Source organism: Canis aureus, unplaced genomic scaffold, assembly GCF_053574225.1.
Source record: "Canis aureus isolate CA01 unplaced genomic scaffold, VMU_Caureus_v.1.0 ptg000163l_RagTag, whole genome shotgun sequence".
NCBI classification, from domain to species: Eukaryota; Metazoa; Chordata; class Mammalia; order Carnivora; family Canidae; genus Canis; species Canis aureus.
The window spans coordinates 132,437-154,431 of NW_027554461.1; the positions used below are offsets into that span (position 1 = coordinate 132,437).

Sequence of the window (21,995 nt, forward strand, 5' to 3'; positions counted from 1 at the left end):
GGAGGTATATAGGTTTCCAGTTACAGAATGAATAAATCACAGGTATGAAAGTTACAGCATAGGGAATGTAGTCAGCGGTGTTGTAACAGTGTTGTATGGTGACAGATGGTAGTTATCCTTGTGGTGAACATAGGATAATGTACAGAGTTGCTGAATCACTATGTTGTACATTTAAAACTTATGTAACATTGTGTGTCAACTATACTTCAATTAAGCAAGCAAGCAAGACTATGGTCCTTGAACCATCAGCATCACCTAGGAGCTATTAGGAATGCAGAACATACCCAAATGTATGCATTAGGGATTTGGAGCAGAGCACAGATGTAATCAAAAGTTTAAAAGTACAAACTTTGAAGAAAAGTTAAAAGCTTCTAGAATTAAAATACTTAAAGGAAATTGAAAAAATAATCTTCTAACCTTTGTCAGAGAATGGTTTCTGGCTATTCACACTCTCTAGCATCAACCAGAAAAGTAATTAGTTCCATATAAAGGATGAGAGTTTCAGGCGAGGCATAAAATTAATAATGGAACATCTCTTTATTTGAGGGTCTTTAAAAATATATTGGGTAGAATCCCATCATGATCTAATTGTGGCCTTGACTAGATGTGGAAAGATAGATTATATAACTCTTTAAGGTCTTTTCTAACTAAACAGTCAATGAATGGTCTCTGTATAAATAAAATTCCATCGTGAAAATCAACTCAAGTACCTCGTACCTTCCGCCATGCTATTTTCCAAGCTTTGGCTGGAATATTCAGAAATACTGGCAGCTATATTACCTCTTCTGAAGAAAAAATAGGGAGTACAATTCTTGATCCTTTTCATACTGGCAGTTTTAAAGACTTTTAGTGCATTCCTCATACTTACTTGAATTCATATTCTTATGTACTTAATAAGTTATTTTCCTGCCAGTTTGACATATTAACTCATGTCTGAATTAAAGGCCTTATTAAATGTCTGAGTCAAGAACAGGAAGACTGATCAGAGATCTGTTGCTGAATCCCATGTGGTTTCTATCTGGTAACTTTAGGGTGGCCAACCATCCCTTTTTGCCTGGGACTGGAGTGTTTACCCAGACACGAGACTTTCAGTGCTGAAGTCAAGACATTCAGTAACATTACAATTCAATAATACATCTTTCTGTGAATGCATGCATGTATGCATGCTTATATATACCCGCTCACACACGTTTGTCATTTTCATGTTCTTCTTGGTTTACCGCTGCGCCACCCAGGGATCCCTGACTTCACTTTAGAAGACAGAATAACAAGCAAATAAATATATACCTCTTTCCAATGTATGTGCTATGTGATGAGCTGCACCACTAAGCCAGTAGTCAGCTGTTTATCAACTCATTTTTTTAAAATGGGTAAGAAAAAATCTGAAGTTCCATATCTGCATTGTGAAATAAAAAAGAAAAATTCTCTAAATAGAGACATCTTATCTTGCCTATGGTACAAGAGAACAGTTAGTGAAATGGTGCCTCCCTTTCAGCCTTGTAAATCCATTTTTCCAAGAGTAAATTCATTTTCATCTTGTGAGGCTGACAGACTGAACTTCACACACTGCAACCGGGGAAGGGCATACTCTGAGCCAGGTGGCTCGTCATGTGTAATGAAAGGGATTTTCACCATCTTGTCAATCTCATTTTTTCAAAATATTCATAAAATTGTAGAATTGGCTGTATCTGTTTCTCTTAAGTAGCACTTCAGTGTAAAACAACTGATACTGAATTACTCAACTTAAAACTTTTTAGACCAGAAATGTTTCAAGGATATAGGAACATTGATTGAATCAGTGAAAATCCATGAATAGAGAATGATACTGAAAAAAGAAGCCCTCCTCACCAGATGTCACCATTTGAGGCAGTTATTAAGTAAGTTTTTTCCTTTGAAAACATGTATCTAATGGGGAATATTAAACATTTATTTTGCTGCCCCAGTTAGACTATATTACAGAGTAACCAAACCAAAACAAAACAAAACAACACCACTTGATGAAAGAAAGTGTTATTTCATAGAAAAGTATTACCTACTAAGAGAAAAGGAAGGATTGAATTAGATTTTAATCATTGTTGATCCCTAATGAAATTATTGACCTAGGCAAGGGTTGTCAAGTAGTGTTAAAAAGCATTAAGTGCATGTTTTATGGGGAATCTAACTGTTATAAAGTGCCAAAGCAATACTAAAGATTTCTTTCTAGTCACAGGAGAAAAACATAAGTGTACGTTCACAAAGCGACCAGATTTTCAACACCCGAATCCAGTGCTCAAATTTAGCCCCCTGAATGGTGGAGCCATCAAACATTATGTCTCCTGATGTGACACACAAAAAAACACAAACTGTCACCTGTGGCATATTCTAGCCAAAATGTTTAACATAACCTGAGCAGAAGTTTATTTTTTTATTTTTTTATTTTTTTTTTTGAGCAGAAGTTTAAACCAAACTTTCAGCATAAGAAAATAGTGTGGATGGGGGAAGTTCAATGATAGCACCAGAAGACGCCCAGACAAAACCAAGACGAATCATTCTGTTGGGGTCCTTGGTCGGATCTGTTCAACAAGTCAGTGTACAATGGAGGAAAAAATTAAGGATGATGCTAGAATATAAGAAAACCAAGAGCCATAAAAGCTAGATTCAACACGTAGGACCTACTAGCTCTAAATGGTATTATGAAGATAATTGAGAAAATCTGATTCAAGATAGACTATTAGATAAGATTAAAATTTTGACTCACAAAGGGAAAGATCATTAGAAAACCAAGATACAAAACAACTTGCTTTGCAATCATTTCATTTTTTATAAAAATACATCCATATATAAAAAAGTATCTGAAAGCAAATCAAAAAGATATTAAAGATAATCTCCAATGGTGGGAATATAGTGCTTTTCTTTTCTTAATTTTTGCTTATCTTATTTTCTAGCTTTCTCAAGGTAGCAGTGTTTGTAACAATAAGATTGTGTGTGTGTGTGTGTGTGTGTGGTTTAAAAACTATAAGAATTAAACACTGAGGGTGGGAGTGCCCATGATTTAATGCCCTTAGAATTTTAGATCTCTCTGGTACCTCACACTGATTACTGCAATAATTTTCAATGACTTTAAACAGAGAACTCTTAATCTTCGGTAAGGACTATTGGTGAAGATTTGCTCATCTCCTTTTGTTTATTGCTAATAATATACTTCTGAACATAAGAAAGTGATTCTGTTTTAAAGGAAGAAAGGAATTAAAAACAGAAGAACAATGAAAGGAAATCTGTGAAGAGGGTATTGGGCAAGGACAGAAGTGAGGAAAGAGATAGGAAGCACATGATACCTATTTTGAAGTATGATGATACACACGTGAATGAAGTCTCTGCAGCCCGTACCTCTCCACCTAGCTATCTTCAAATCATCCCTTTGGGAAACTTTCTGTCTTTCCAAGTCTCTGCACGCTGTTTTAGCCCTAAAAACAATCTCAACGTGCTATATTAACTACCTACCCACTTACCTCTTTCTGTCTAGACTGAGGGCAAGGGACAGATTTTTGAAACCACTGTATCTCAAGAATCAAGCACAATGCCTGGAATAGAATGGATGCTAAAGTATTGACTCAATCAGAGGAAGCCCTCCAAGAAAACATAAACTAATATTTATAATGGGGCAAGAAATTGCCCCAGCCACTAATATTGCATCTCTATATGTCACAGAAATTAAAGAAACACATTCTGAAGTAAATGAGATCCAAAACAACCGGGGAAATCCTGCCAAGAAGGCTGTAGTCAAAAAAAAAAAAAAAAAAAAGAAGGCTGTAGTCTTCAGGAAATCAATGCTCCACAAGATCAGCTGACAAGATCAGCTATTTTAGCCTCTGCTCTATTTGCAGATTTAAGATTGCAGAGGGCACCTTCCACAGGAGATTGGTCGGTTTCCTGAGTGTGTAGCATTCAGCCCCCCAGGCACCCTCTAGTACCTCCTCCATCTTACTGGGAAGTCAGAGTTGAGTCATAATCGTAGGTCCAGGGCCAGGCCTGCATTTTAAATCCCCAGATCCACAAATGAAATCCCTAACATGCCAGACTCCTGGCTCCATTATTTAGTAGCTATATGACCTTGAACTCAGATTCCTCATCCAGAAAAACCTGATTCTAGGACTGTGCCAGGACATTGTGTAAGAAATGAAGTGATTCATATAAAACCCTGGACAGTGCCTGGCACCTAAGGGTTCCATAATTATGAGCTCTTGCTATTGTTACTATTCTCCCTCACAGTAAAGAATTCCACTACGCACCCAATTATCCCAGAGGCCTCCATACCCTTCCCACAGTGAATTGGCAATGTCAGCAATTAGCATCCATGACTGCTCTTTTTTTATGGGATACAAATGAAAGCAGTGGACATAAAACACAGGTCTCCCAATATCTAGCTTATGCTCACTTCTTGGCAGCCTCATCATTTTCACCATTTCCTTTACAACTCTGAAACTTCAGCTTTAAAAGCCATGGTCATTTGTTTATCTTCTTGAGGATATGACTTTCAATGGGAATCTACCTTAGCTGTTATTTAAGAACAAAAAGCATAAAACACTCTTCATCTGCCCCCTTCAGGTAAAGATGACATTTAACAATAATTGAGAAAGTAACTGCTTTCCAAAAGACACTCATGATTTACAAGTGTACCCACCATTGTGTGATTTTGCTCCTTAAAATGACTTGTATTGCCTATTGAAACTCCAATCACACTTTAAAAACTTGAAAACAGAAATTTTCACATCTTTTTAAAAATTTCTCAAAGAGTTTAAGCGAATTATTAAAGTCAGTTGTTGAAAATAAAAATGCAACATGTGATTAATTTATAAGAACTGATTGATATCAAGGAAGACTTGTAAGCATAATTTTTTTAAAAAGATTTTATTTATTTATTCATGAGAGACACAGAGAGAGACAGAGACACAAGCAAAGGGAGAAGCAAGCTCCATGCAGGAAGCCTGATGTAGGACTCGATCCTGGGACTCCAGGATCACACCCTAGGCCAGTGCTAAACCGCTGAGCCACCCAGGGATCCCCAAAGACTTGTAAGCATAATTTTAAGCAAACTCTTCTTTTAATTGTGGGTGGGCCGAAAACAAATGGTAAATGTGGTCTGAAATTGACCTATTCTGTGTGAATCTGTCTTGTCTTGAAGTATCTTTTTTTGAGATGACATGAAAAACAAGTCTCTAAATAACCTGAACTTGAGCCCCAACTTTTAAATTATTATTAAGCCAAGATTTTTTTAATTATGAAGCAATTCAAATTATAAAACTTTCACTAAAACCTGTTGATCATATTAATATATATTTACTTATTAACAATTATATTTTGCTGGAAGCAAAAAATATTTTTGTTTCACTGAGAGAAAAAGATATTTTAAAAATATTACTTACCTTTGCCTTTAAAAAAATTTTTTTTTGTGTTTTAGAATTAACATGATATAATAGGACAATAGTGCACATAGACTATTTACAAATACATGATTATATATTAGAGACGTCTGCCCAAAATATTTTTTACTAATCAGGGTGTATAATTTAAAAAGCTTAAGCGCCACTGCCCTAAATCAATTTTTTCCCTAAGTATGGTTTGAGAAACATCTGTGTTAGCATTGCCATAGGGCCTAAGCCCAGGAAACCTGACTTTCAGCATGTATAGTTGGGATCTGGAATGTGCATTTTTAACAAGTACCCCTGCTTAAGGCAGTTCACAAGCTACATGTTGAAAAACATGGTGTTGAAGGAAATAAAAAGCATTTTGTGGAGCTCATGATTGCCTGTGAATAAGGCTGGTAAGTGGTAGTAGCCATATGCAGTGCCCATAATCAGCTGTCTCCTCATTCATCTTAAGGGAAATAATTTGCAAAGCTGACTTCGCGGGATCCCTGGGTGGCGCAGCGGTTTGGCGCCTGCCTTTGGCCCAGGGCGCGATCCTGGAGACCCGGGATCGGATCCCACGTCGGGCTCCCGGTGCATGGAGCCTGCTTCTCCCTCTGCCTGTGTCTCTGCCTCTCTCTCTCTCTCTCTGTGACTATCATGAATAAATAAATAAAATCTTTAAAAAAAAAAAAAAAAAAACAGAAAAGCTGACTTCGCTCAAGTGTATAATCCCCTGACCCTCAGTGAAAATATTGTTTCCTAAGAACGGCTCTGTAATAATTGCCCCTCTTAAAAATGTATGTTGCCCTGTTAAAAATGACACTCCTTTCTGTCACTTCAGGTGTTGTCACATGCATTAATCATTGTAGGCTCATCAGAGGATAAACTCATGGGAATTATTCAGTAAGTGTGATTTCATTTTGATTCATCAGAGAACCCAAGTTTAATAAATTTTTTAGAAGTCAGTTAATCAGTACGTAAATAAATGCAAAAAATTTAAAAGCACTCGAAACAACCAGTATCACCCTTAGACCCAGGCAAGGGGCCACTGTCCTGAACCTTTCTTTGAAAGTACCTACATCACACACATGTGTGCAGGTAACTATATTAAAGAGCACACAGTGCCTCTGTTGTATAGGACTTAGCACTCATTAGAATGACTTTAAACCAAAAAATCTGCTGTTGTGACCAATACCATTCAGGGCCCATAGGAATTCTTCTACACATTGTTTGTTGTATAACCTGAGGATAAAAGGTAATCACTTCCAAATATTGGAAAGGTTTTGGTTATCCTGCTAAGAACATTAGAGGTGAGCATTTCTTTCAAGAGCAGAGAGAAAAGATAAGTTAATCAACTCAGCAAATCCTCTGAATGCAATCTAGCCTTGCTTCATATAGTATTTGTTTTCCAGAAGTGCCTGGCATCACTTTCTTGCTTCTCCAATACAAGATATTCAATGTTTAGCAAATCTTTGCAGTGGTTGCACCTGGCAGTGACAGAACATTTTGCAATATTAAACAATTTATAACACTTAAAGATTGATAAGTGTGTAGATCTAGACTGTCATTCATGAAATCAGATATCAATACTTTACACTGACAACCAGCTATGCCTTGAACACTAGCATGAACAGATAATTTTATTTATATGGAATATTCTAAATTAATTTTCCAAAATATTAAATAAAATTTCAGCTTTATTTAAAACCCTATATTCATTAATTATTAATTTTTCTTTTCTATTTGAATGTTACATATAATGTTTTAGAATGAAATAGCACTTCATAACAATATATATTAAAAATATATAAACTATATTAAAATAACTTTAAACCTAAAATTTTCTATATTTGCTTTAATGTACATTCTTGATGAAAATATATTCACTTATTTCATATATTCAATATATCTTGGACACTTTTAGTAGAATTACTTTTTATTTGAATTCCTTCAGAACACAAGTTATGAGAGCATATCGATCATAATAACACAGTGATCTTTACTGAAATGAAGACAAGGAAAATAAATTTAACTAAATAAATACATAATAAATTACAAATTGTGTCTCTTTCATTTTATTACTCATTTAACATTGCTAGTCCAACAACAAAACATCCAGACATGTGCAGTAACAATTAAACCAACTTGTCTTCAATATTTTTCAAAGAAAAATCATAACTTTAAATAGTTTTTGATTTTTCATCATGATAGTATAGTTGTCAAGGTAGAGGGATGTGACATATTTTATTTAACAGTGTTTTTAGCTTGATTTGTAACTTTTAAATATTTAGACATATGGTGTGTAGGCGTCCATTTGTACTTTTGCCTTGGACTACACGAATATTAGAGGGAGGCCTAGAAGCTATCCCAAACAAAAACAAGACAAAACAAAACAAGACAAGACAAAACAGCAAGAAATTCATGAAGTTGTAGGAGCCACTATCATCTCTTTAGGCCTCTCAGTCAAACGACTGGTTTTCACCCCACTTGGGATATGCCACTTACAATCATGCTGTGTCTATTCCTATAACAGAGCAACATTTCCAGATCGCTGGGGGTGTTCCAAAGTATGTTGTTTTTCATTGCTGAACCACTTCACCGCCTGGTAGGAAGGATGTTCTCCAGATTGAGAGAACCCACAGAAGAGTCAGCAGTTATTAGCTTTTGAGTGTGAACACACACATGAAATTTAACAGGAAGTACAGCCTTTTGCAATGATGTCGGAGCTGTGGGAAGTCAGCACATTCTGGGTGACACTGAGAGTCTATCTGCTCCCCACCAAGGTCACATACAGAAAGGAAAGCAAACACACTGGTGTCAAATTTCCTGCTGCTGCATGAGGAGCCAAAAGGTGTGCAACCACGTATTTAGCTGTGCCTACAATGATGCAGTCAAGTAACGTTCTTTCTCTCTACCCTTCCAGCGTACCTTCAGAGAGGCGGTTAGTCAGAATTAGGTGATTCAGCAAATGAGCTCTGGCACCTGCCTGACGGCATTCAAATCCTAACTCCACCAGTGATCAACCCGTGACTTAGGGCAATTCTAGGCCTAGGCGTCCTCTTCTACAAAATGGGCACTAATAGGTGCTTACCCCAAAGGATGGCTGTGAGAATGACATGAGTTAAGTGCCTACGATGGTACATGGGCATGTAGTAAGTGCCATGTGCATATGATGTAAATTTTTTTATTCCATAACTATGTCCCCATTTATAAGAGTCCAGAAGAGCAGCATTAGGACATTCTGTCTTGAGCTGACCGCTACTGCAGGTCCAAGAAAAAAAAAACTGTGATATTTGGATATTACAGGGCTTCTCTTATCCTAGACTTTGGGCTATTTAAATTGCACAATTCATTGGCATAAACACCTTTTTTCCTTTTCCCTTTCTTGTATAGCCCACACTCCCTTCTAAAACAGGATTTGTAGTAGCTGACAACATCAAAGCACACTTAGCAAAGATCAATGAATATCAAAACAAACAGATAGCTAATTACTTAGGATCACTGTATAGTTCTAGGTGAAGGCCCAACTGCTCCACTCCACCACTCCACCCCAATAAGTTGCCTGCCGGGGTAGTCTGGAGCCGAGACACTTGGGCAAGAATTGGTCTTAGGAGAGAGGTAGAGGCTTCTCTCTCAAGAATTACCTCACTGCCACATATGACAAGTTTATTCTCAAAACTCGTCTCTTCCAAACCCCCTCTCCCTTCAAGAGTTTTCCAAAAGAGTGTAAAGGTGGAGGACCAGAGGCAGGTTTCAGGAAGGCCTGGACCAGGAAAGATGAGCTAACAACTCCTGTGTTTACTCTTGCTGTTTTTGTTTTTTTGTTTTTTTTTTTTTTCCAATGGAAGCCCTAAAAATCTCTCTTGAAACCCAGAGGTTTTTGGCATAAAACTTGAAAATGTCTGATGTAAGAGGTGAAAATGCTGTTTTTCAATCAGGCTCAAATTTCTGAAATAATGATCTTTTTGCATGTTTTCGGGAAGGATGTTGGTAATATGGTTACAAAATTTTTAGCAGACACATAAAATGGCCCTTTATCGTCTTTATGCTCCCTCATGCAATTTCTACAGATGATTTACAGATTTACTGGATTCAAGCAATCTTTATATCAGACACCTTAGAACATTTTAGATGAGGTATGTTTGTTTTCTGGGGCTTTCTTAACAAGTTTCTAAGCTAGGCAAGGATCATGTCTTTTAAATCAAATTCAATGCAGTTCTTGGCACAGGATTTTGCATGCAGGTGTCCCATAAATGTTTACTGTTGATTATTTTAAAAGAAAACAATGGAAAAAATAGTTTGAATTTTGTGGGGTTTGGGGGAGAGGCAGGAGGAAGTGAGCTAGAAAACAGTAATCCTTATAAATTAATCACCATTTTTCCATGACTTAAAAAAAACATAAGCATCAAAACCCAAACAATACCGTGTCTAAAGGTATGTCAATACTTTTTTTTTAAAGGGGGTTAAAATACAAAAAGAACAGCATTAAAAATATTGTGAAAATAATTAGGCTGATTCTCTAAACATATTTAACACATTCTCAGGAGGAGAGGGGAGAAAGCATGCTTTCTTGACATCTTTTGAGTTCCCTCTGTTTGGGAAAGCCTCCAGTCATCTAAAAGTGCTTTGCTTAAGCCCGCTGGCGGTAACTTTGTACAGGTGTGCATTATGGAGCATATAGGCTAAGTTCCCTTTGTCAAGAAACCCCAAAGTACTGTGACTTCAAGAAGGGGAAGTCTATTGGTCCCTCATAAGAGTCCAGAGCTGAATAGCCCAGGTGCGGGGGGCCAGCAAAATCAACCTCCCGTCAAATCTAGCCTGCTGTCTGTTTCTGTTCCTGAGGTAAGAACAGTTTGTACATATTTAAATGACTGGAAAAAAAAAAGTCAAGGGAAGTATATTGTGTTGCACATGAAAATTACATAAAGCTCAATCTTCGGTGTCCATTAAATAGTTTTACAGCAACACAGCAACACTCATTCATTGACTCATTCATACTCAAGCATTATCTACAGCTGCTTTCACACTGCAGTGGCAGAGTTGAACGGGGAACTTATGACCCACAAAACCTCACACATTTACTGTCCAGCCATTCCCAGAAAGAGTTATCTGAGCCCAAGCCCGGAAGCTCTCATCCATGTGGTCCATTCAAAGCCCCAGGTTCCTTTCATCTTGTGACTCTCTGCTGTTCTTTGAGTTGTTATCTGATCAATAGATGTGGGTCACTGTCACATCCGTGTTCCAGCCCTTGGTAACAGGGAAGAGTTAAAGAAGACAAGCAATTTCTTTTTAAGCAGATTAAGCAAAAGTTGAATACATCACTTTTGCTCACACGCATTCCTTTGGTGAATTTATTCAAATAAACCACACATACATGAAAACAGAATAAAAATGAAAGCAGGGAGGATGGATGGGGTGGTGGGGTCAGCCAAAAGCTTGATACAGCATGAAGTACATAGAGTAATTGCATCTTAAAACTCTATTGAGTACCTGAAGTCCATTTGGTTCCAAACATAGAGTCATACTAGCTGGTGATCAAAAGTCTTCACTATATTTAAATGGCCACGTTTTGATATGCAAGCAAATTGATTTTCAAGATAGAATAGTCTCCTGGGAGAAATTCTTGTATTTCAATGCACATTTTGAGGACAAAACGTTCTCCAGATTTCACCTCAAGATTCCACAATATAGTATATTTTCATGTGTATAATGGAGTAGAGACTCTGTGATTATTGGTGGCTACCGAAGATATTTTGGAATGAAACGAAAAGATGAAGTGTTAGTGCTTCACGGTTACTTCAGGCCCTGTCTCAAGCTCTGGGAAGTAGAAGAAGAACATTAACCCACCTGGATCTCAGCTCTACTGACTGTTCATTATTTGTATTTCTGTACTTTTTATGTAGCTAACGTTTTGAGGAGTGTTGGCAACAAAATATTTGCATGTTTGTCCAGAGTGAATTCGACTAATATGCAAGCAGATTGAAGGTTCTCATATTGACTGGTTGCTTTGTGAAAAAAAAAAAAAAAAAAAAGTAATTCGCATTCCATTAAGTATTGAGCAAGAAAAAAAAAAGATGCATTTTACTTTTTCAAATGATGGATGGCAGGGACTCATCACTTTTACAAATAACCTTATATTGCTGGTGGTCAGTTACCACTTGGTTATGTGATGCATTTGAAAAGCTCTGTACAGCCGTCCTCTACTCTGGAGACTATGGCTGCCCGAAACTGCTCTCCTGCTTCGAGCAGGACACGACAAAATAAAAGGCAGCTTCGTCCTAGAACAGTGTTGAATTAGCCTTCTAAATTAGAACCATAACCAGGCCATGCATATTACTATTTCGATACTTGACATGCTCTGAAATTAGAAACAGAATAATATTGGAAGTCTTTGGAGCGCAAGATGGTTTTAAAATTTTGAAGATTAAATTTATTACAGCCTTTTGGGTGTTTTGCAACATCTCTTAGACCAATCTACATTGGAAAGGAATTCGCCATGTACACCAGAAAAGGAATTTCAAATCAGTGGGGGAAAACTCTTTAAGGGACACCACAGGAATAACTAGCTATTCAACTGAAGAAGAGAAAAGAATCAAGTTAGATTTCCACCTCACAACATATACAGATTAATTCCAAGAGGATTAAAGAGCCAAGTGAAAATAATTTTTTAAAACCATTAGAAGAAAATAAAAACACAAAATACAGACACAAAATTGTAAGGAAGACACAAAACCAAGAATTCATAAAGGAAAATGCAGACCTATTGACCTATATTCACCTTTAAACCCCCTATAAGGCAAAATCAAAATAGGCAAAAGGCAGATGTCAGACCAGGTAACATATTTGCACTATATAAAACATATATATCATGGAAAAATGATTTATAAAGGATCTTTATAAAATTAACAAGGCATCTAATAAAATTATAAGCAAGTTTCTTTAATTAAGAAATACAAATGGCTTATAAACAAATGAAAATCTTCTCACACAATAAGACACTATTTTACTCATCAGACTGGCAAACATTATGATGTCCAAATATATGAAATGCTATGTAGCACGTCAGCAAACGGGGACTTTAGGGGCATAGATTGGAGGGAAATTAGGAAATATCTATCAAAATTTTTAAATCATGTCTCCTTCAACCCAGGAATTCCACATCTGTATAGCGATTCCTAGAAACATGCTTACACTTGTGCAGAAATAGTCCAACAAAGGTGTTTAATGTTTATTATAGTGAGAATTGAAAAGGCAGAAATGATGATGGAGAATGACTAAATGGATTATGGAGCATCATGTAAGACTTAAAAATACGGAATTACATATATATGTCCTAATATGAAAGTTCTCTATGAAATCGAATGAAAAAGCGAGTTTTAGTTTAATTCTGTGTGTCTGTGTATGTTTATATAAGGGCATAAGTTATGGTCTCATTTATTTCAAAAGGTCAGAAAGCGAAACTATGATGATTTGCTTGCATTCATGTATGTGAACCCAGAGAAGAAGGAGCCAAAGGCTGCACATCAAATCAGCAGTGGCCACCTCTTGGTGGTTGCTACCCAGGAACGTGACTGGGTGGAGCTGGCTGACGAGGAACTTTCACTTGTACTCTGTTCCTTGGCTGTGAGTGAATTTATGGAGAAGGCCCTCTCAGAGAGAATTTATCCTGCATTATTTATGCAATTAAAATTAAATCATAAACAAAGCAAAAAATGCCTTGTGAGAAATTTGGAGGCTCCCATTTCTGCTGGCTCACCCACCACGTTTCTGCAGCTGTGGCTTTCACTATGGGCTTCGCTGTTTCCCTTATGCACTTCGACATGTATCTCTACAAGTCACACTGGCCAAGTGTGAGGTGAACCTGCTATTTGTTCATAAATTTACTATTTTATAACATTTGGACGGGAAGTGACAGTCATTCCCTGGCTTTGTAATTTATATCATTGCCTATAAGTAATAACTAGAAAAAAAGAGTTTAAAAGCAATCCTTATTTTCAAAAACTTTAATCAATATTTGTTCTGAACTGTCAGGCTCCTTGGTAAAATACCAAAATGCTTAAAATGAAGGCTTTTTTTTTATTAGAAAGTGAAAATTGCTTATGTTTATAATGACACTCTAGGTCTAACAGAATGAATCAAGATTTCTGCCAAATGTTGTTACTTAACATTTTTCTAGCTTTAGCAGTAGTAATATATTGCTTTCACATTAAAAAAAAATCTTAATAATAGCATATGGCAAATTTGTGGAAAACTTAATAGCTTCATCTTTTATGCTTTAGTAAGTTCAGGCTAAACCAAGATCAAACTAACCAAAATTAAGATTAGGACTCAAATTTTCTGACTTCTGGCCTAAGCTGTTTTTTCTTTCACCTGCACATGGCCATCTCCCACAAACTACATATTCTCTTAGGTCTTCTGATATGTTTTCTAAAACTTGAAGGTTTGCTTCTGAGGATTATAATGCAGCATTTCATATGCTGAGATTACAACATAGCATTAGAAGCTCAGTAAAATTCATCTTCAGAAGAGGTGGAATTTAATATAATGATAACTGTGTCTGAACTGTGGGTTAAAATAAAGAAGAAACTTTATTCTTGCACAGAGGATGAAACTTGCAAAAATAAAAATTTTGGTCTATCAGAAAACACATGCCCATTTGTATATTATGGAGGGATCCTCCATATGATTTCATTTAAAAACCAACCCTTCACTGTTTTTTTTTTCATTTTAAAATGGATTCTAATTACTAAACTATAATCTAAAATAATTCTGCAATACTTTTTCAGTGACTTAAGACAAAGGTGTGTATATTTATTCCTATACCAAATAAAAAATGTTTCACACAAAGATTATTTTGCTGTATATTTTATATCACATTTTAAGAAAACAAATCTTATACGTAAATATATCTAAGATGAAAGTCCTCTAAGTGCATTTTAAAATTGTGTAAATGCAGTTAAGACTAAAACAACAAAATGCAGTATATACTACTCCCTAACTCAGTACTGTACAATGAAATTACAAGCAACCAAGTACATGCTTGTTGCTTTACACAGCACAGCTGACCAAAATAGATGTCAGAGGGGCGTTTTACAGCTGATTTCATTATAATGACTGGTGACCACCATCATAGAGCCATAGGAGAGAATCCCTCTCTTTCTTCCTGTGAATTATCAATTTATCAATTGTTGTGAAACTTATTCGCTGCAAGTCTGTGGCTGAAATTTTATGATGGGACTTTAAATCCCACAGCGAGTTCTGTAGACCGATGTGTATATTGAATTCACACTTCAGCAAGTCAAGTGCGGCCCCAATGACAAAATGCTAACGTTCCAACCTCAAATTATACATGAAGGGAAAACAAGGACAGGGGGGAATGTGCTCAAATGATAATATTTATCTGCCTAACGCGCAAAAACTTAAACCTTCGTCCTGTTCTGCTTTAGATTGTGCCACTGCCGGGTTTGCCATCGCGTATTTTGGGAGATAACATAATGGAAAATTCGAAGGTGTGATTAGTCTTGGAAATAGTAGCTTTAATATAGAGATATATTTAACCACTTCCAGGGCCATAAAAGGAAGATGCTTAGGTGGGCCTCTGCCCCAGAGCTGACCAGCCACCTTTAAGGAGAAAAGAATAATGATGTCATAACTTTCAGGTTTGGGAAAATCTACTTTCGCTCTTACAAAAAGATGAAGGTGTCGCTGCGGCGGCAAGGCCCGCGGCGAGTACGCGGGCGGCTTCGTGCTCGGCGCCTGGAGGATATTCAAGGCTGCCAGAAGCTCTGAGCTTCACCGTTGCACCCAAATTACAGCTTTCGCTACTCTTATATTTAGGGTGATGGTGGGAAGAGAACTATCGTCAATAAGGGAATCTGAGAGGCATTCTGACTCCTTGCACTGTGTCCCAGCTCGGGATTCTTCCAAGTTCCATGCCCTTTCCTCCATGCAGGTCCCTGGCCCTGGGCTCGCCCTCTCTTTCTACCTGGGTCACCGTGGGCTGGGCACCTGGGCTCGCCTCGCCCCAGCCTTGCCTCCCTCCACCCCTGTGTCCACGGCGAGCGCAGCCTCTCCAGCCCTGGCCTCGGACGCGGGACGTGCGCCTGGATCCGAGACAACCCGGACCTCAGAAGCCCGGTGACACCAGAAAAGAAGCTCCCGGGGCGCAAGCACCTCCCGTGATATGCTCGCACGTTAGAGGCACAAACCTGAGCTCTAACTTCTCTCCCGCTAATCGCGAAGCAAATGAAGGGCGCATCGCAGCGCACTCTCCTGCTGGCCGCGCGTGGCTAAATTTCCGGCTCTCGGGCCAGCTAAGACGCGGGATTTGCACCGCAGTCTCTCAGCTCCCGGAGCCCGAGCCGAGCGCTACTTGCGGCTTCTCCAATTTCTCCCCTAAGTGTGAAGGAAATAGCCCCTTTTGCTCTGCGCCTGCGGGGCCGGTGGATCTGAGAGCCGGGCCCCGCTGGGGAGGACCCGGCGAGCGGGGGGGGAGGGGGGCCGGGGGGGCCTCCCCGGCGGCGCCTACAGCGGCGGCTCGTCTGCGAGGTTAACGGCAGTCCCCGCGGCCGGGAGGGTGCTGAGGCTTCCTCTCGCCGGCCCGGGAACGTGGATACCGCGCCCGCAGGATGTTCGCCGGCTGGGCCGCGCAGTCAAGAAACATGAGAAGGCCTCGGTATTCCTGTGCCCGGGCCGCGCGCGCCCGTCTGCGTAAATAAAGCCGAGAGGACGCCGGTGGCTGCGGTGAGCGCGCTGGAGCCCGCGCCGAGAACATGCGGCGGGGATGGGAGCGCGCCTAGCCTCGACGCGGGAGAGCCAGCCGCCCTGCCGCCGGCCGCCGGCCGCACCGCCACAGGTACAGCCCTCGGGTCGCGCGTCGTGCTCGGCGCCGGGGGACGCGCGGCTCGCCCTGGCTCCGGGGGGGGGGGGGGGCGCGTTCCCTCTGCCTCCTGCCCTCGGCTCTCCCCGCCCTGCCCCCACCCCGCTTCGAGGTCCGCGCCCCGGGGTGGCCGCTCCTGCGCGGCTTTACAGTTGTTCGCGGGCGTCGGGTGCGGTAGTTCCACACGCAGGGAGCTCCCCAAGCGACAGTTTGGAGCGAGGCGGGGCAAGGGGAAGTGGGGGGTGCAGGAGCAGAAAGGGGCGCTGGGGACTGCGCTTGGGCGCCGGGTGAGGGCCGGCAGCTGCGCTTCCCACGCCCCACGCCCCGAACCCCTCGCTTCCGGACCCGGCTCTCGGACCCTTGCAGCCCCCTCCCAACTCGCCTGCAGCCTGCAGACCCAGACTGCGCCGGGTGTCTGTGGCTGCGACCTCTGCGTGGGCTTGGGACAGCCAGGAAAAGGTCCGGGGTGGCAAACCTCACGGCGGAGTCGCCTGGAAAAACTCGCCGTTGACTATGGGACCACGGGGCGGAGAGACACAGTCGGAGTGGGAAAGGGTGTGTTGGACAAACATCTCAGCGTGAACGCAAAGCACTACGCGCACTGATTTAAAAAAAAAAAAAAAAAAAAAAAAACCACCACCACCACCACCAAGGCTAGTCCTGACCTTAGAACAGGGGCTGCAAGCACGGAAATTTGCTTGGACACTTTTCGCCGAGGCTGTGGGCACACTCCAGACACGTACCTGCCTGCGCGGGAGGACTCAGCCTTATAGTGCACTGAGCACTCCGCAGAAGGCTGGCTGCACCTCCCCAGGAATCCTGACGGTAGCCGTCTCTCAATCTTTGTGGTCACGGTCCTCAGTGTCGCGCGTGGCCGCTGCTGTGGCGGCGGGAGGGCGGGGTTAGGGGGCGTTGGCGAGTGTGGGCGCTCTGCGAGGCAGAAGATCTGGCGGTGTTGGGGTGGCTGCCCCGGCCCGGGCGGGGCGGGGTGAGGGGGCGCTGGCAGGAGTGCGGAGGCGGCTGGGGAGAAACAGGAGCTACCCCGAGGCGCGAGGCGGGGTGATGGGGGCGGTAACTCCACTGCTCCGCCGCGGCGCGCGCTTGAACCTGAGGCCGGCGCTCTGCGGCCAGAGGCTCGGGGCCGCCGCGACCCCGGAGGTGAGCTGCAAGCTTTTTCCAAGGATGGAAGCCGCAGGCTCGGTGGTGCGCGGACCGCTATGCCTCCTTCCGCTCCTGACACCTATGCAACCTCTGAAATGGTTCCCCGAGGCTCCAGAGAGGGGCGAGTGAGGAGGGGCTCCGAGCTCCAGGCTCACACCCGCGCTGAGGAAGAGGACCGCACTGACAGCGGGTTCCGGGAGGCCCGGGTCTCCGGCGCCTTTGACCCGCCGGGACCCTGCGCGTCCTGGAGCGGGCGGGGGTGGGGGGGAGGGACACAAAGTGGTGCATTTGCCTCTGACGCCACTTAACTTTCTAGCTCTGGAGTGAGCTGACTTTCCCTGCCCTCACCCCTACCCCCAGGGACCTTAGCCAGAATTAGAACGCAGGGGTTTCAGCCAAACCATCCAGGATCTAGAAAACATGAAAATCCCCGGAATCCCAGTGTGGCCTGGGACTCATTAACCGGGACTTGCAGATGTAGTCGTTCATATTACCCCCAAATTTCCCTTCCTTCCAATCCCTCCTTCTAACCCGAGTGGGAGCTCCGCGATGCTTTAGACTTCCGTGTGCCTGAAGAACCAACACCCCCCTCCCCGCGCCTCTCGGGCTCCGCTAACCCGATTGCAGTTCTTCCAGATTAAAACCAAGAAAAGAACTCGTTTAGGAATTACTTTCCTTTGCCAACGCAGGTAAATTATTCCTGGTTGAGGTTCCTTGGGAACTCGATGTCGGGGGGCCAGAAGGAGGGTAGGGACCTGTCCCCCCAGCGAGCAGGGTTGGGGGGGAGGGGAGGCTGGCGGGTTAGCGGTGTAGCCAGGTGGGGAGAGCAAGGATTCCCGTGTCCAGGTGCCGCAGCCCCGCTCCTCCCCTCGGCTCCCGGGCCCAGAGCCTCGGCCAAGCCCGGGGCTCGGGACGCGTTGGGCCGTGAGCACTGAGCGAGTAACGTGATGCATCTTCTTCGTCTAGAACCCGAGCCCTGCGGAGCTCCCGGCGGCCAGGCCTCGAGGCGCTGCGGCCGCGCGGCGCGCCCCTGCCAGCGCGCACCATGAACACCATCGTCTTCAACAAGCTCAGCGGCGCCGTGCTTTTTGAGGACCGCGGTGCTGCGGAGCGGGAACGGGGCAGCCGGCCCTATGGTGGCGTCCTGGACAGTGCCCACGCCCGCCCCGAGGTGGGCATTCCGGACGGCCCGCCCCTCAAGGACAACCTCGGCCTGAGACACCGGAGGACTGGGTACGCGCACCCTCCCGGGACCCCCGCCCGCCTGCAGCCGGGACAGTGGGAGCGGTGAGCGGCGCGGGGCGTGCAAGTGGCAGCCAGGCCCCTGGGTTAGAGACCCAGAGTCCCCGGGAGGGAAGGTCTCCGCCCCTGGTCTCGAGCATTAGTTTCTCGAAATATAGGGGAATCAGCTCATCAGGACAGCTCACAAGAGGCTTGTTGGAAAGTGAGAACACCTGGGACGGCCCCTCGGGCCCCGATACCTGCATCTCAGGGTGGGGGCTGCCTGCCCCGCTCCGGCCCACGGGTGCAGACGCGGCTGAGAGCTAGGCAGAGGGGGCTGAGCGCGATGCCAAGGAACAGGGCAGGGCCAAGCGGTCAGGGCGTCCCGGGTCAGGCCGGCCCCGTGGCCTTCCCCATCTTCTGTCGCGACGGGGCCTCGGAGCTGCCTCGAAGGTGTTGGCAAGGTCGCCAATGCGCGGGGCGCCCTGGGCGCGGGCGCGGGCGCGCGCGGCTCGGCGGGGCCCGCTGCGAGCCCGGGCGGGGGGGGGGGGGGTGGAGGCGGCCGGCCTGCCGCGCCGGGTTTCGGCTTGGTGGGGTGAGGGGCCGCTGCGGAGCGGGAACTCGCGGGTGGGCCGGCAGCTCCCTCCGGCTGCCGAGGCGTCGCGGCGGCTCCCCGAGCGCCCCGCGGGAGAGGGGCGGCCGTCCTGGCCGTCTCCACCTGAAAGATTGCATCAGCTGCTTGCTCTGCGGCGTTGCTGGTTAGTGAAATAGAGATTAGGTTTCGTGGAAATGTCACTACCAGTCCTTTCGCGTTGAGTTGCACTTCAAAGTGTTTCAGGAGGCGAAAGTCCTGGAAGCTGCGGCGCAGGCGCGCGACCGTCCCGGAGCCGCAGGGCGCGGCGCGCGGCGACACCTCCCGGAGCCGCCGGGGAGCGCAGCGCCGAAGCCTCCTAGGGCTCCGCGCTGCTTCAGCCTCTTCCCTCCCTTTTTGAACGTGCTTTTTGCTCAGGGACCGAGCTTTCCATACCTTTTAAAGTCTCCCTTCAGTCGGGAAAAGGCCCCTGGGGTGGTGTGTGGGTGTGTGTGTGTGGGGGGGGTTAAGGTTCTGCGTCCTTCCTCCACAAACACTTGCGTGGAGAATTTCCCCTTTGTCCAGAGGATCAAAGAAAATAGCTCCGTGGGAAAGAGCGGGGGCGGCAGGACCGCCAGCATCCCTTGCTCTATTCCCGCCGTCCAGTGGTTGAGCTCGGGAAGCTCCCGAGAGGCGGGAGAGGCAGGCGTGAGCTCCCCACGGGAACGTTCGAGAGCTGGCAGCACCCTGACCGGGCCCATCCCTAGGGCGGGCGCGGGGGAGAGGGGCCGGCCCCGCTGCGAGATCCGGAGCCTAAATACCATTTTCCCTCAGGTCGCTTAACAACCGTCCGGTCCCCTCCAGCTCTAGGCGCTGGCCGCTGGCCAAGCTCTCCCGCCTTTCAAGACAGTGTCCTTGCCGCCACGTGCCCCTGGCGGCAAGCAGGCCATTTCAAAGCGAGATGCGCGTTAGTGCGGCTCCGTCCCTGCCTCACCTCCGCTGGCGGGCGCGGGGCGGGCGCGTCCCTCGGAGCCCGACGCCCCCGAGAGCGGGCCGCGCGGCCTACGGCGCCCAGGCGTCCAGGCGTCCAGGCGTCCAGGCGCGGGGGGCCCCGGGGCCCCGGGGACAGCGGCCGGGCGGCGCCGCTCACCCGGGCCGCCCCCTCCCCCCTCCCCCTCCCCCTCCCCCGATGCTCAGGGCCAGGCAGAATGGCGGGAAGGTGAGGCACAAGCGGCAGGCCCTGCAAGACATGGCGCGGCCCCTGAAGCAGTGGCTCTACAAGCACCGTGACAACCCGTACCCCACCAAGACTGAGAAGATCCTCTTGGCGCTCGGCTCGCAGATGACGCTCGTGCACGTAACGGCGGCCGAGGAGCCGGCCCGCGGCGTGTTTGCGCCAACCCCCGCCTGACGCCTCCCGAGCCGAGCCGGTGGGACGGGGTCGGCGGAGGCCCGTCCTGGGGCTCGGGCTCCTGCCCTGGGTCTCCCCTCAATCTGAGCTGTCGATTCAGTGCTCGTGCTCGATGCAGGAGGGACGCGTGGTGCTTTGTGAAGGAGGGAGGTGAAAAGTCACCTGCGAGTTATGACAAGGTGCCATGCATAGATGGGTAGGATGGGACGACCTGCAGTGATTTTCAGACGTGAGCGTGCATCAGAGTCGCCTGGAGGACTTGTTCAAACCCACACTGCTAGGCCCCACACGGGAGTTTCTGATTCAGGGGTAGGTCTGGAGTGGGGTCAATTATTTGCATTTCTAACAAGTTTTCAGGATACTAAAGTTGCTGGCCCTGGCTGAAACTTTGAGAACCGTGTACAAACAAAGGCACTACACATTAGGGCCCCACATGAAAGGTCGATTACAGGCTGACTTTCAGAATTACCTTGACTAATAGAGCCAAGAGATGGAGAGGAAGAGCAAGAGGTGGATTTTTTAAAATTTAATTTAATTGTATTTATTTTATTAAGTAAGAGGCATCCCGAGCATTAGCTAGAATCCACACAATTTTGCTGCTGGTATCTTTCTACTGGGGTTGAGAAGAGGCCAATTTCAAGTGGTTGGTTTACCACTTTGTTAAGTGCAGAGAAAGGGTGCAGGTTTGTTTCTTCTCTAGTGAACAACACTTCTTTATATTTGACTTTTCCGTACGTAATCTTACTTGATATTCCCCCAAAATATGGTGAGTTAGAGCAGTAATGAGCATTTTACAGGTGATGTGACCAAGGCACTGTGGCAGTTAAATGTTACTAAGGGATAGAAGTAGTCTTGGAAATAATGTAATTCCAGATCAAATGCTCTTTCCAACGCACCACAGACTTCTTTAATAAGTGTGGTGACATGAACTTTTATACATGCAAACAGAACAAATTTATTCAGAAACAGGAGGAGGAGGTAAGTGAGCTGAGAAGTTTCATGTATGATAGTAGCAACTACATTACTGCATTTGTGAAGTTTTGGTCATTCCATTAAATTTATAGTGAGGGAGGCCCCAAATAAAAGATAATACTTAACTACTAGATAAAATAAAACTTGCTTTCCAGAGTATTGAAGGTTGACATTTTAGGAATTGCTGGAAAGTTTGACAAAGCATGAAAGTTGACTTGTATTCAAGCTTATTAAAACTATAATATGCATTTGTCTGCTTATATTCAGAATACAATTGTAGAGAATAACATCTGTTTTGCTTCATGTTAACAGGCAATAGTATTAATAGTGATTTGCTGTAGCACTGGAGGGGAAAATTTATTTAGTGTTCTTGGCTCAGTATCTGTTTAACAT

General features: G+C 44.6%; 1 protein-coding gene across 6 annotated transcripts in view; it reads left to right on the top strand.

Annotated features, from left to right (window-relative positions):
• The first annotated feature begins 20,649 nt into the window (after positions 1–20,649).
• Positions 20,650–21,995, top strand: part of LOC144309685 (homeobox protein Mohawk-like) — a 63,436-nt gene continuing 62,090 nt past the window's right edge. For 2 of the 6 annotated variants that reach the window (XM_077890785.1, XM_077890787.1), the window contains exon 1: positions 20,650–20,939. In XM_077890785.1, the coding sequence (XP_077746911.1) occupies positions 20,823–20,939 (117 nt within the window). In that variant the 5' untranslated portion in view covers positions 20,650–20,822. The remainder of the gene's footprint in view (positions 20,940–21,995) is intronic. The other 4 variants (XM_077890789.1, XM_077890790.1, XM_077890786.1 and 1 more) reach the window with 3 other exon arrangements.